At 44.9% G+C, this 12000-nt stretch overlaps 1 protein-coding gene across 4 annotated transcripts in view; it reads left to right on the top strand.

Moving 5' to 3' along the window:
• Window positions 1-10480, top strand: part of SGPP2 (sphingosine-1-phosphate phosphatase 2) — a 122338-nt gene extending 111858 nt beyond the window's left edge. For all 4 annotated transcript variants that reach the window (XM_014843253.3, XM_070489654.1, XM_070489651.1 and 1 more), the window contains one exon: window positions 6893-10480. In XM_014843253.3, coding sequence (XP_014698739.1) covers window positions 6893-7444 — 552 coding nt within the window. In that variant the 3' untranslated portion in view covers window positions 7445-10480. The remainder of the gene's footprint in view (window positions 1-6892) is intronic.
• The last annotated feature ends 1520 nt before the right edge of the window (window positions 10481-12000 follow it).

The following is a 12000-nucleotide window of genomic DNA, read 5'->3' as shown; positions in this document are numbered from 1 at the left end:
AAGTATTTTCCTCACACAAATACCTAAATGTCTTTATGACAATATCACCTTTTACAGCTGAAAATCCAATCGTGTGTCTAGAAGGAAAAAACCCTACACCCGCAGCCATGTTAGATAAAATTCGTTTGCCTCAAATACGAGGGCTGTGGACCAAAATAGTCTAGTTTCTTGGTGCATTGAAGATGAACAGAATTAGTTTATAAAGAGTATTCCCACCAAATGTCTGGGAATTTGGTAACTGCAATTATAAAGGAAGACAGAGAAGGAAGGCAAATGTTCTCTTATCTATTGAAACAATGGGTGTTAAATATTATGGATATTCAGGATAAGAGAAAGGCGTTGGGAATTTTCTCCCAATCACTATAACTGAGTATCTGCTATATGTTAGGCACTGTGCAAGGAGCCTTGAGGAATAATGCAAAGATGCAAGAAAATTTGTTCTTCTGATCAGAGGCTTATAATCAATTTGGGAAAAGCATGGGACCACGGAGCTGCAGCCAAGGCCACATAAGGGAGGGGCTTTCTGAGTGATATTAAGCAAGTGCCTTCACATTCCGTTCAGGGGAAGGTTATTGCCATCTGTGGTGATACACAAAGATATTTTGGAAAGGAAGTAGCTTTTGAGCTGAGCCTTTGAGGAACTGATAAGATCGTCATAGATAGAGATGGTTCAAGTGTGTCATGCATAAAAGGTATGCAAACCTATGATGCTAAAATTGTCCTAGGCATGGTTGGGAAAAGCAAGGAGACTCATTTGAATCGGAAAGCAGTGAGAGAAAACCCTGGAATGATGTAATTAAATCCCGACCATGCCGGACTCTGATGCTCAATCTATGGGCCAGTATTTCTCAGAGGTTTATTTTTTTTATTAATAGTTTGTTCTTTTATTTCTTACTTAAGTCTTTTTAAATCTAATTTTTATTTTATCAAAGCATATATAGTTTTTATTATTATGTTTTTATTGAGGTCACGTTGGTTTAAAACATTGTGTACATTTCAGGTGTACATGATCATGTTTACACTTCTGTGTAGATTGCATCGTGTGCACCACCAAAAGTCTAGTTGTCATCTGTCGCTGTACACCTGTGCCCCTGAGCCGCTTTCCCCCTCCTCCCATAACCCCTTCCCCTCTGGTAACCACCCGTCTGTTCTCCATATCTATGTGTGTTTTTTTTTTTTTGATTTAAAGTCCCTATGCCAGCGTTACATTGGGGTGTTAACGTGCAGACTCCTGGGCCTCACTTCAGGTCAAAATTGAAGGGCAGACCCTGAAATATGCATTTTAATAGTCTTTCTAAGTGATTCCAATGCACGCTAAAATTGGAGAACGTTTGCTATTGAAACAGCCAGGAGGTCAGTGAGTGCTTTGGGACGGGAGAATGGCAGGCAGGGGAAGACACGAAGGTTTGAACTCTGGTGGTAAAGTAGGCATTCGGAGGTGGCAGCGGGAGCGGGATCTTGTGAATGAAGGAGGAGTCTGTGGAATATAGTGACTGGTGGTTATGCATGGTCAGAGGAAGGGACAGTCAGATAGCGCCATCAGGACTCAGAGCTTCTTTGACCATAGGGTGCCACCAACAGAAAGGTGTGTAAATACGTGAATTTCCCTGAGCACCTGCAGAATCCCTCTGAACCTCTAGCCCTCTGCAAAACTGTTTTACCCCACCTCAAACAGAAATGCCCACACAAAATATTTCTGGAGCTTTCAAAGGGAATCTCACTTGTGGTCATGAACCACTCTGAGCCCCTTAGTGCCACCTGACCCCATGGTGTCAGGGTGGCTTCCTGGGTCCCTTGCTCTCTCTGCCCAGGCTGTGACCTTGGACGCCTTGGTCTTGCCCACTGCCCTCCAGGCCCAGCAGCTTCCAGATATTGGCAGTAATTGCCCCTTCCCCAGCTGGTCTGCGAGAGGCTGTTGTTGCTCTGAGTACGACGGTCCCTGCCGGGTGCCAGCACCGCCCCCCCCCCCCAACCCCGATGATCTGCATGTCACCAGCATCTCTGCAGCTGCCTCACCAGGCAAAGCAGGTCTGCGCCCATGACTCTGATTCAAGGGCGATAGTGAACAATACAGATGCCCTGGCTTTGTTCTGCCAGGTGGTATCATAAAATGCCACACCTGGGGCCTAGAGGTACGAGGAAGAATGGATTCTTCCCTTTGAAGAGGACTCTGCCAAAGGGGTCTCAAAGCACTCTTCTCTGGCTCTGCGTTTTATAGATTTAAGCAAAATGACTCTTTCATCCTCTCTGATGTCCTTAGGGCTCAGACACTAAGTCTAGTGGGGCTCCCAGGAGACAGTCTGAGTGGCAGAATCTTCTCTCCTGTCTTAACAGAGGAAAGGCCCTTTGCAGTGTGGAGCTCATTGTGCCTGACTCTCATCCTTCCCTCAAAATGCATGCTCCTTTAAAACACACAGACAAGATGCCCTCAGTCCTCAGCAGTTGGTGTTTCGGCAGGCCATCCCCTGCCCCACCAGTCCCCAAATATGCCCAGTGCCCTGTAGAGGACACAGTTGGGCTCGCCTGGGATCTCCATGTCATAGGGAGAGTGAAAGGCAGATCCTGTTTGGAGAAGGAGAGACTGAATTTTATTTCACTTAAATTTTGTAAGGACGCAGTACATTTAGATGATATAAAATTCAAAAGGTATGCAAGGGTATCCTGCAAAAGTGTCCTGTCCAGCTCTGTCCCCCGCCATGCAAAGGAACCTGTTTGTGTATTCAAGTAAAAATGTATCTATAGATTCTCCTACCTTTTTAGATGGAAGTGGTAGCATACGATACAGTGTTCTGCATCACACTTTTTTTTTTTGAGGAAGATTAGCCCTGGCCTAACATCTGCTGCCAATCCTCCTCTTTTTGCTGAGGAAGACTGGCCCTGAGCTAACATTCGTGCCCATCTTCCTCTACTTTATATGTGAGATGCCTACCACAGTATGACTGGCCAAGCAGTGCCATGTCCGCACCTTGGATCTGAACCGGCGAACCCTGGGCCACCGAAGTGGAACATGAGAACTTAACCGCTGCGCCACTGGGCCGGCCCATGCATCACGCTTTTTAAAATGCCATGTCATAGCCCCCTCATCCTTTGTATGGCTGCAGCATATCCCATTGTGTGACTGTACCATGGTTAGATTTAACACATCCCTGTAGGGGGACCTTGGTGGTTTTCCAGTCTCTTGCTATTACAAACAATACCACAATAGACATCTTGGAAATACCTCACTTCAGACATGGGCACGTGTCTCTCTGTGGTCCTGTCCCAGAGTGAGATTGGTGGTCAGAGGTTAAATGAACATGTAATTTTGCCAAGTTTCTCCCCATAAGGGTTGTGCCATTTTGCATTCATTTGATTAATGGACATGAATCCCTTTTTCCCCCTACTGTTTCATCACCAGATTGTTGTCAGACTTCTGGATTTTTGTCAACCCTGATAGGTGTGGGGTACAGTTTGTGTTGGGGGGAAAGGGGGTGGGAGGGGGAATGTTGGGAACCCCTCAGTGTCCAGAGCACTGCTTTACACACAGCAGCAGACGCTCAACAGTGTCATTTAGTACAAACAGAAGAGCCCACCAGTATTTTTATGTTTATTTGAAAGGTAATTTTAATTGTATTTTTTAAGTTAACAAACAATAAAATTGAATTTTGGGTGTATAGTCTATGGACTTTAACACATGTCTAGATTTGAGTAACCAGCACCACAATACAGAACAGTTTCATCACCCCAAAAAGCTCCCTCTTGATGTCCCCTTGTAGCCACACCCTCCCCCATCCTTAGCCCCTAGCAACCACTGATCTGTTCTCCGTCACTATAGTTATATCTTTTGTAGGATGCCGTATAAATAGAACCATACAGTATGTAACCCTTGGAGACGGGCTTTTTCCGTTCAGCATAATTTCCTGGAGATTTCTTCCAAGCTGTTGCATGCGTCCACAGCATGTTGCTTTTTATTGCTGAGGAGTATTCCATTGTACAATTGTAGCCCAGTTTGTTTCCCCATCACCCACTGATGACATCAGGGTTGTTTCCAATATTTAGTGATTATTAATAGAACTGCTCTAACATTCATATACTGGTTTTTATGTGAACATAAGTTTTAATTTCTCCTCAGCATAATTTAATTTCCACTTCTTATTATGACTAAGCTTAGGTATATTTTCATATGTTTCAGAGGCATTCATATTTCCTTTTCTGTAAACTCATTTCCTGTACTTATTTTTCATTTGGTTGTTGGTGATTTTTATTTTAGACAAGTCGGTTTGGAGGGCTGACAGGACATCTGGATGAAAATGTCTAGCATTCAGTTAAAAAGTGCAGGACTGAAGTTTGAGAGAGACACCAGAAAACATAGATTTGAGAGTCATGCGGATAGAGAATGGAGAGATGAAAGCATGAACCTACAAAAACTCTTCAAGGGAGAAGACACGTAAGGTTTGAAAACAGAATCTGTGGAAATGTCCACGTTTAAGATGTGGAAAGAGGAGGAAGCTCTAAAGAAGGAAGCCAAGGAAGAGACTTCTTAGAGGTCAGAGAAGAGCCAAGATGGTGCAGGCTAACATTAATAAAAGCTGAATAGTAAAGTTTGGCTAAATAAAGGGTGTAAATCCTCAGGGCACAGAGTCCAGAAGAAGAAAGAGCATCTGTGTCCAGTGATTCTAAGCAAAAGCCCTACAATTCATTCCGATTGGACTGGCTTAGGTCACGTGACCACCCCTGCACCAATCACTGTGACTAGGGGATACAATGCATTGATTGACCTACCTAGGTCATGTGCTCCAACTCCATAATTTCCCAGAACCTCATAGATCCCCAAGAGGATATATGAGGCTGTTGGGTCAAAGACAGATGGTGAAGAAACAGCCAACGAATGTCTGGCAAGTAGCCTTTGAGAATGATGTATCATCTAATTCTAGTTTAGAGAGCAGGTGTATATCAAGTTGAGGAAGTGGAGGCAACAGGTGTAGAAAGTTCATTCCAAGAGTTTGGCTCAATTTTGGTAACCAAGAAGCTTAAATGAAGGATTGCTTCTTATTCTCGAAAAAAGGCAACATCAGTGCATATTCATAGGCACAGGAGAAGGAACCATAGGGAGGAAGACCATGGAGATTATGATGCCTGAGGGGATAACTGAGAAGGACGGTGGTGGAAGTAAGAGCAGGCAAAGCCCAGGGTGCCACGCGGAGGACATGCAGCGGCACAAGGCTTCCTCTGAGGGGGCAGGTTGTCCTCCCCATCCACTCTTGCTCCTCTCCTATGCATTCTCCTCACTGCAGTCAGTATGATCCTGCAAAAGTGAAAATCTAGTCCTGTTGGTGTCCAATGAGAGCTACTTCGGTGGCTTCACATTGCTCCCAGGATGTAGTCCTCATGAAGTGGACTGGACTTTAGGGCCCTGTAGGAAGCGGCTCCTGCCTATGTTTGCTCTCTCTTCTTCAGCCTCAGAGGACCATGACGGTCCACACTCACTTCTTTCCCTCTTGACTAACAGTAAACATCTGTCTCTCCACTAGACCGTAAGCTCCGCATAGGCATGGACAGTATTTGTTCAGCTCACACTGGATCCTCCAGCTCTGTGTCTGGCATACAGCAGGCACTCATATGTGGATATTGGAAGAATGAATGGATACTCACTAATCTGTGAAATTTGCTATAGCCTCAGTGATTATCTCTAAGGTCCCATTATTTACTCAATCAGATGACATTTTATTAGAAACTAAGCAAGAGAAATAATGAATGAAGCTATGAGAAAAAAAGAAAAACCAAGACTTTAGAATTCTATTTTATGTATATATGAAAAAAGGGTGGAAGGCAACATGATGCCAAAATATAGACAGGGTTGACTCTAGGTAGTGGAAATAAGGATCAATTTTTTTTCTTATACTGAAAAGTGTCTTCCAGATTTCCTACAATGCATTTGTATTACTGTTTGGTGTTTTCCAGATTTTCCAATGCATTGAGGAAAATGTTTTCAGTTTTTCAATTGTAAACTTTCAAAATAATCCATGTGAAACTTTGTAATAAAACCACAGCAAGCTCTTCACTCCGACTTAGATGTATTCGCCTATTAATTACATTAAGGCTTCACCTCTTGATAGATTTTGCAATGAGAACAGTAAGGGAAGAAGAAAATGGATGACATTAAGGAGTTAAAGATATTTTAAACAGACATTTAAGGAAGGAAGAAAAGGATGGAGGAAGAGAGAAAAAAATAGGGAAGAAAGGAGGGAGGAAGAGAGGAAGAAAGAAAACACAATCTAAAATGTTCAAAAGAAGGATTAATTAAACCAAGCGCGGTACATCCACTCAATGAAATTGTGTGCACACTGTTTGAAATTCTGTGTCTGAAGACGGATTGGTAGTGTCAAGCCTGGTGTCTTGGAGCTTTGGCACCACCACATCCAAAATGTCTTCTCAAACCACCCCAAATAAACGTCTCCTGTAAGTAACGCTGGCATGCTTGCTGTGTGAATGTGGCTCCTCCAGGAGCTATCTTACTCCTCCAGCCAGCCGCAGCCCCCAACCCCGCCCCCGCCAAGAAAGGATGACGCCACCTCTGGGAAGATGATGACAATACTTGTGATAGAATGTTAAATCAAAAAGAATAGTAGATCAAAGCAACAATGTGATTACAGCTATGCTTTAAGGAAGCAAATGTAGAATTTATTCCAAAAGACAGAAAAACTGGAAGAAAATACTTAATGTGGATAGTATGATTGTTGTTTGTATTTTTTCTATGTTCAAGTTTTTACAACTGTACATTTTTTAAACATGTATTATGAAGCAATGTAAAAACTATTTTAAATATCAAATCAAGCATATTTGACTCAAAATTACACATGTATACTGGGAAGCACTGGTTGGCTTACATAATTCTTTTCTCTCCTTCCCGCAGGATGTGCTGGGTGGCATCCTGATCACCATGATCCTCATTGTCCTCACCTACCCTGCCTGGACCCTTATCGACCACCTGGACTCTGCCAGCCCCCTCTTCCCTGTGTGTGTCATAGTGGTACCCTTCTTCTTGTGTTACAATTACCCCGTGTCTGAATACTATAGCCCAACCAGAGCAGACACCACCACCATTCTGGCTGCTGGGGCTGGGGTGATCATAGGATTCTGGATCAACCATTTTTTCCAGCTCGTGTCGGAGCCCATTGAATCTTTCCCTGTGATTCAGAACATCCCACCGCTCACCACCGACATGTTAGTTTTGGGTCTGACCAAATTTACTGTGGGAATTGTGTTGATCTTCCTGGTTCGTCAACTCGTACAAAATCTCTCACTGCAAGTGTTATACTCATGGTTCAAGGTGGTCACCAGGAACAAGGAGGCCAGGCGAAGACTGGAGATCGAAGTACCTTACAAGTTTGTCACCTACACGTCTGTTGGCATCTGTGCTACAACGTTTGTGCCAATGCTACACAGGTTTTTGGGATTACTCTGAGCCTCAGACAGTTGGAAATTAGCCCACTGGACATGAGAACCAAGACATAGGAAAGTTGTTGGGTGGGCAAGTCTTGATGACAAATTTTTCTTTAAAAAGGAAAAACTTCTTAACTCACCTGTCTGTTTTGCTGATATCTGTGATAAATGCTACTGCTGTATGAAAGGAAAAATTTTCTCACATGGACCATTCGTCTGTAAGGGTCTTGCTGCAGTTGAAGCCAGGCTAAAACCCACAGTCAAGTTCTTTAAGGGTTCCCCACCCTGTCTGATACATGGACTTTGGGGCTCGTCATGGGCTGGCAGGAACTGTGGCTTGGCTTAGGAATGGCCACAAGGCCCACTGGATCCTGGAGGGCCGACAGAGATGGGAAGGACCTGGGAGACTAGAGGTTGAACATTTCCTTCCACTTATGCCCGTGCCCAGCACTGAGTCTCACTTCCGAAATTGGAACTTTGATGCAGGAGAAAGGGTGGCAGCACGTAAAACCACATTCCTTGGACAGGATGACTTTGTCATAATGATCAAATGAGACTGTGCCTGCTTGGGTGGGCAGAGCACTGGAAAGCTTACTGTGAAGCAGTGTAGGCCATGGCAAAGCTGCAAGGTCATGGGGAAGAGTCTGCTTTCCTTGTGAGTCCCAGTCTCTGCTGGCGGGCGTATTGAAACAGGGATCGCTCTTCCTTGTTGTGCATTTCCCAGGGTCCAGGTACCATTACTACACTCTTCCAATCCATGAAACTGACTGGCTGCTCCCACCTCACCAGGCCGCTGAGCGTTAGTCTTCATGAAAAGCAGGTACCTCTGGGCTTCTCTGAGTGTCCTGCTCTCTCCTGCTGCTTCAGAGTGAGTTGGGACAAGTCCTCTGCCCCATCTTCAGCTTTTCTATGCTTCCTTCCAAACTGGAGAGGCACTGTCGTCTGCCTGCGAAAGTGAGTCAATGGAAGAACGAATGAACTTGATCCTTGCTGGGTCCTGACAAGGAGGGGAGGGGCCTCCTGGACATTTGCTGATCCTGACGACGCCCCCCTGACAAGGCTCCTCCATTTCTCAGTTACTTTCTGGAAACCTATTTTCTCATCTACTACACAGAATCAGGGGTTCCCCTTCTGTCTCCCCACCTATGATCTCTTGGCAATTTTAAGGATAATTAATGCAAGAATAATGTCAGCCTCTCTTAGGAAAGCAAGCTAACCAAACACGGCACCCTTTGGACCTCAGGCCTGTCCTCAATAGACTTAGGGAGGTGATCACTGTGCAAACCCCAGAAGGTTCCCTCACAGGGCTCCTCTTCAGTTCTTAAGAATAAGGAACAAGTATGAACAATTTCTTAAAAGTTAGTGTAAACACGTGGTTAACAAACGATCTCTTGCGGCAGAGTGCCTGAACCACTACAGCCAGTGTGTAATCCTCATGCATCACCACCTTGCACGCACACATTTCGAAAGGAAATTAGCCTGACTGAAGGTTGGGCTGTTACCTCTGCATCAGTGTGAACACTGAGAACCCCCATTTGTCCTGTTTTTGAACATGTGCCCTGGCCTTCTTGTTGGGATCACCTTTGGTATTTGACTTAGTGCTCCAGTTTCTTGAGAAGAATCATTTTTAGTAAAACATCCTGTTTTTCCTTCAAATTCTTCTCACATTTTGCATAGTTAGAAGGCAGGGATCAAAATGACCTGCTATTTGACTATTTTAACATCAAACTCTGGCTGGTATTTGTGGCACCATGATGGGGGGACGCGGGCAGAGCCCCAGCTTGTGGGCACTTCCGCTCTAGGCTGGCCCCTCCAAGGCCGTGCATGAGGATTTCCCTGTGGCTCATCCCCCGGCTGCCAAACCAGAGATCACAGCCTGGCTAATATTTACAAAAAATGATTTTCATTGATTTTTATGAATCCAACCAACAAAAGGATCAGCCTTTTCCACTTGTGTCTTTTGAAAAAGAGGGACCATAATGTTCACAGGTGTTGGCAATTCATTCATGTGTGTGTATGTACAATTTTTACTGCTGTCGCCTGTTGTTTGAAGTCCCAACCATAGGAAGTCAGTCAGCTGTATTGGTGTATTTAAAGTTGTATCTACACCATTTGAATTGAGGATGAATATATTAGCTATAGCACATTAATGAATGACCCAAGGATGTGTCACGGTTCATCACTTTTTAAAGTATCTTATTTCAGTAACTGGAGAATAGAAAGTATATATTGGTGAGGCCTCGAATCAGGCAGAAACTCACTGAAAAGGTCCTTACCTGATTCACACTCTTGCTTTGCCAGCTCTCTTCATTCGTTTCTCCCACAGCACTTCACTCTATGAAACCCTCACCCCACTCAGTCACGCTTGCCCACGCATACACCATACATGCTCCTTCAAAGTGTATGCCTTCCCTCTCCTTTTAGACACTGGGATTTCTCTCTGGCGGAAGACTGCCCCCTGCTGGTGTAGCCCCAGCCTTGGTCCAAAGCCTCTCTCTTGATCAGGAGTCTTAGAGATTAGGAATTTAAAAGTCAAGCTCGCCTTGATGTATCCAACATAAGCCTAGGATCTGTGATCTGGCCAACCCTACATTTGGCAACTGTGACGCCAAAGCCCTCAGGATTATTGGCCCCTCCAGGAGCCAGGTAGAATGGCATGCCCTTTTCCGGACTCCTCATCCTGCCGCCTACCCACCAGCACTCTGGGCCAGGGCGTCCATCCTATAACCATCATTCCAAACAGCTGTCATTTCATGCCAGTTTTGCTCAGACTGCACCATAACAGAATATGCAGAAGAATAAAAACGCAGACGAAGAGACTCTGAACTAAAACCCTTCAATGGCGGTGGCTGAAACCACTCCACAACATGCCTGTCAGTCGCACTGTAACATGGGATTTTCTCGCCCAAATGGGCACCTCATGCTTCCTGAGTATAATCAAAGCATGTGGTGTTTCAGGGCCATATGCTCCCGGTTTCTATTTTGGAAGCTTTCAGCTGTTTTGCTTATGTACTGTATGTAAATTTATTCTTTTTAAAATAAAATCATTTTTGTTTGATTATGACTTCCTATTAAATGCTTTAAAAGCCAGTTGTCTCCTTCCTTGGACATTTTTTTTTCCCTAGATCTTTCTTGCAGGGTTCACCGGATCTGAGTTGAAAAGAGGTGGCAAAAATAAACGTCCGGCTGTGTCATTCTCTATCGCTGTCATATTCAGCCACGTGCCAATGTTGGTGAGTGTCAGCAGCCACAGGTGTGATTAACAGGCAGGAAGTGGTGTGTGTGATTGCATGCTTCAATACTCTCCTTTAGCTCCTTGATACGAAAGAGCATCCTCTTACCATATTCAGAGATAGATGTCACTGTGTGATGAAAGGTGAGTTGTAGGTGTTGCTAGTTAAGGTAACTAAGATTTTCACAGATGAGTACACTGTGTGCTGAACCAAATGAACACGACCCTGTTTGATATTCACATCATTGCAATGATACATTCTGCCTTTAAGTGTCCCAAATTTGCTATTTGAAATGGTATGGAAAGATGACACTTTTATTTGCAAGGCCAAGGACTGAATCCCCAATATGTTGGGCACCATGGGCATGGGAAGCTGGATGAGGTCCAGTCTGCCCCATGGAGTTCGCTCAGGAGAGAGGAGACACAGGCTCAGAGAATTACAATTCAAGACCCAAAGTGTTAAGGCTGTAGGGAGAAGGTAACCCTGCCATGGGAATTGAGAGGAGAGGGCGTTAATTCTAGCTTGGGGGCTGCAGCAACTCAAGGAAGGCTCGTGGGAGAAGTCATGCGTGAGCCAGGCTTAAAGAAGTGACGGGTTTGCCCAGGGGTGTGATGGGAAGCAGGTACAAGATGATGCTCCGTGGCAAGGGCACGGCTTGCCAGAGACACTTCTCCAAACACCTCCAGCTCTTACAAGGAGAATCCAGACCAAACCCGTGTTGGTGACTATGTGTAGGAATAACGGTGGCAGGGGTGGAACAAAGGATGAGGAAGGGGCTTTGATGTTGCAGAACCAAGTCACAGGAGCAGAAAGGAAGCGTGAGAAGCCTCTTAGTCCATTACCTTGTCCATGTGGGACCATTCCAGAGGAGGTGACAGCTAGAGGCCATTTCATAGTCTCCTTTCATCATTCCTCATTTGAATATTTAACAGTCTGCAGCAGACACTTTCCCCTTCTGCCATCCTTGAACTCTTACATGCAGCTCCATTCCCATATCCTCCTGTTCAGCTCTCAGCAGAGGTGACGGCAGCTGGGGACTCAGTCCGTGTCCTTGTGCCCATGCCTCCCTCCCTCTTTGCTCAGTTCCCTGAATTAGTCTTGTGAGGCTGTAACACCTAGATCATAACATGAGGGAAGCCATCTTAGGGAAAAGAAGCAATATTGTGACCCTGACTCACTGGTCTCTGTGGATACATTCTAGCCTGCATGTAGCCTACATACTTAACCACATCTCGCTTTTACAAAATGCATGATCTGCTGGTTCTATGACTCTTGCTTACATATATCTCCCAGCTGTGATAAGGCAACTTTGTTCTCTGAGTTCCCCAGGAACACGACGACCTCC

Source organism: Equus asinus, chromosome 19 (genome assembly GCF_041296235.1).
Source record: "Equus asinus isolate D_3611 breed Donkey chromosome 19, EquAss-T2T_v2, whole genome shotgun sequence".
Lineage (NCBI taxonomy): Eukaryota > Metazoa > Chordata > Mammalia > Perissodactyla > Equidae > Equus > Equus asinus.
The sequence above is the reverse complement of the archived record's forward strand: the minus strand, read 5'-3'. Positions and strand labels throughout refer to the sequence as shown.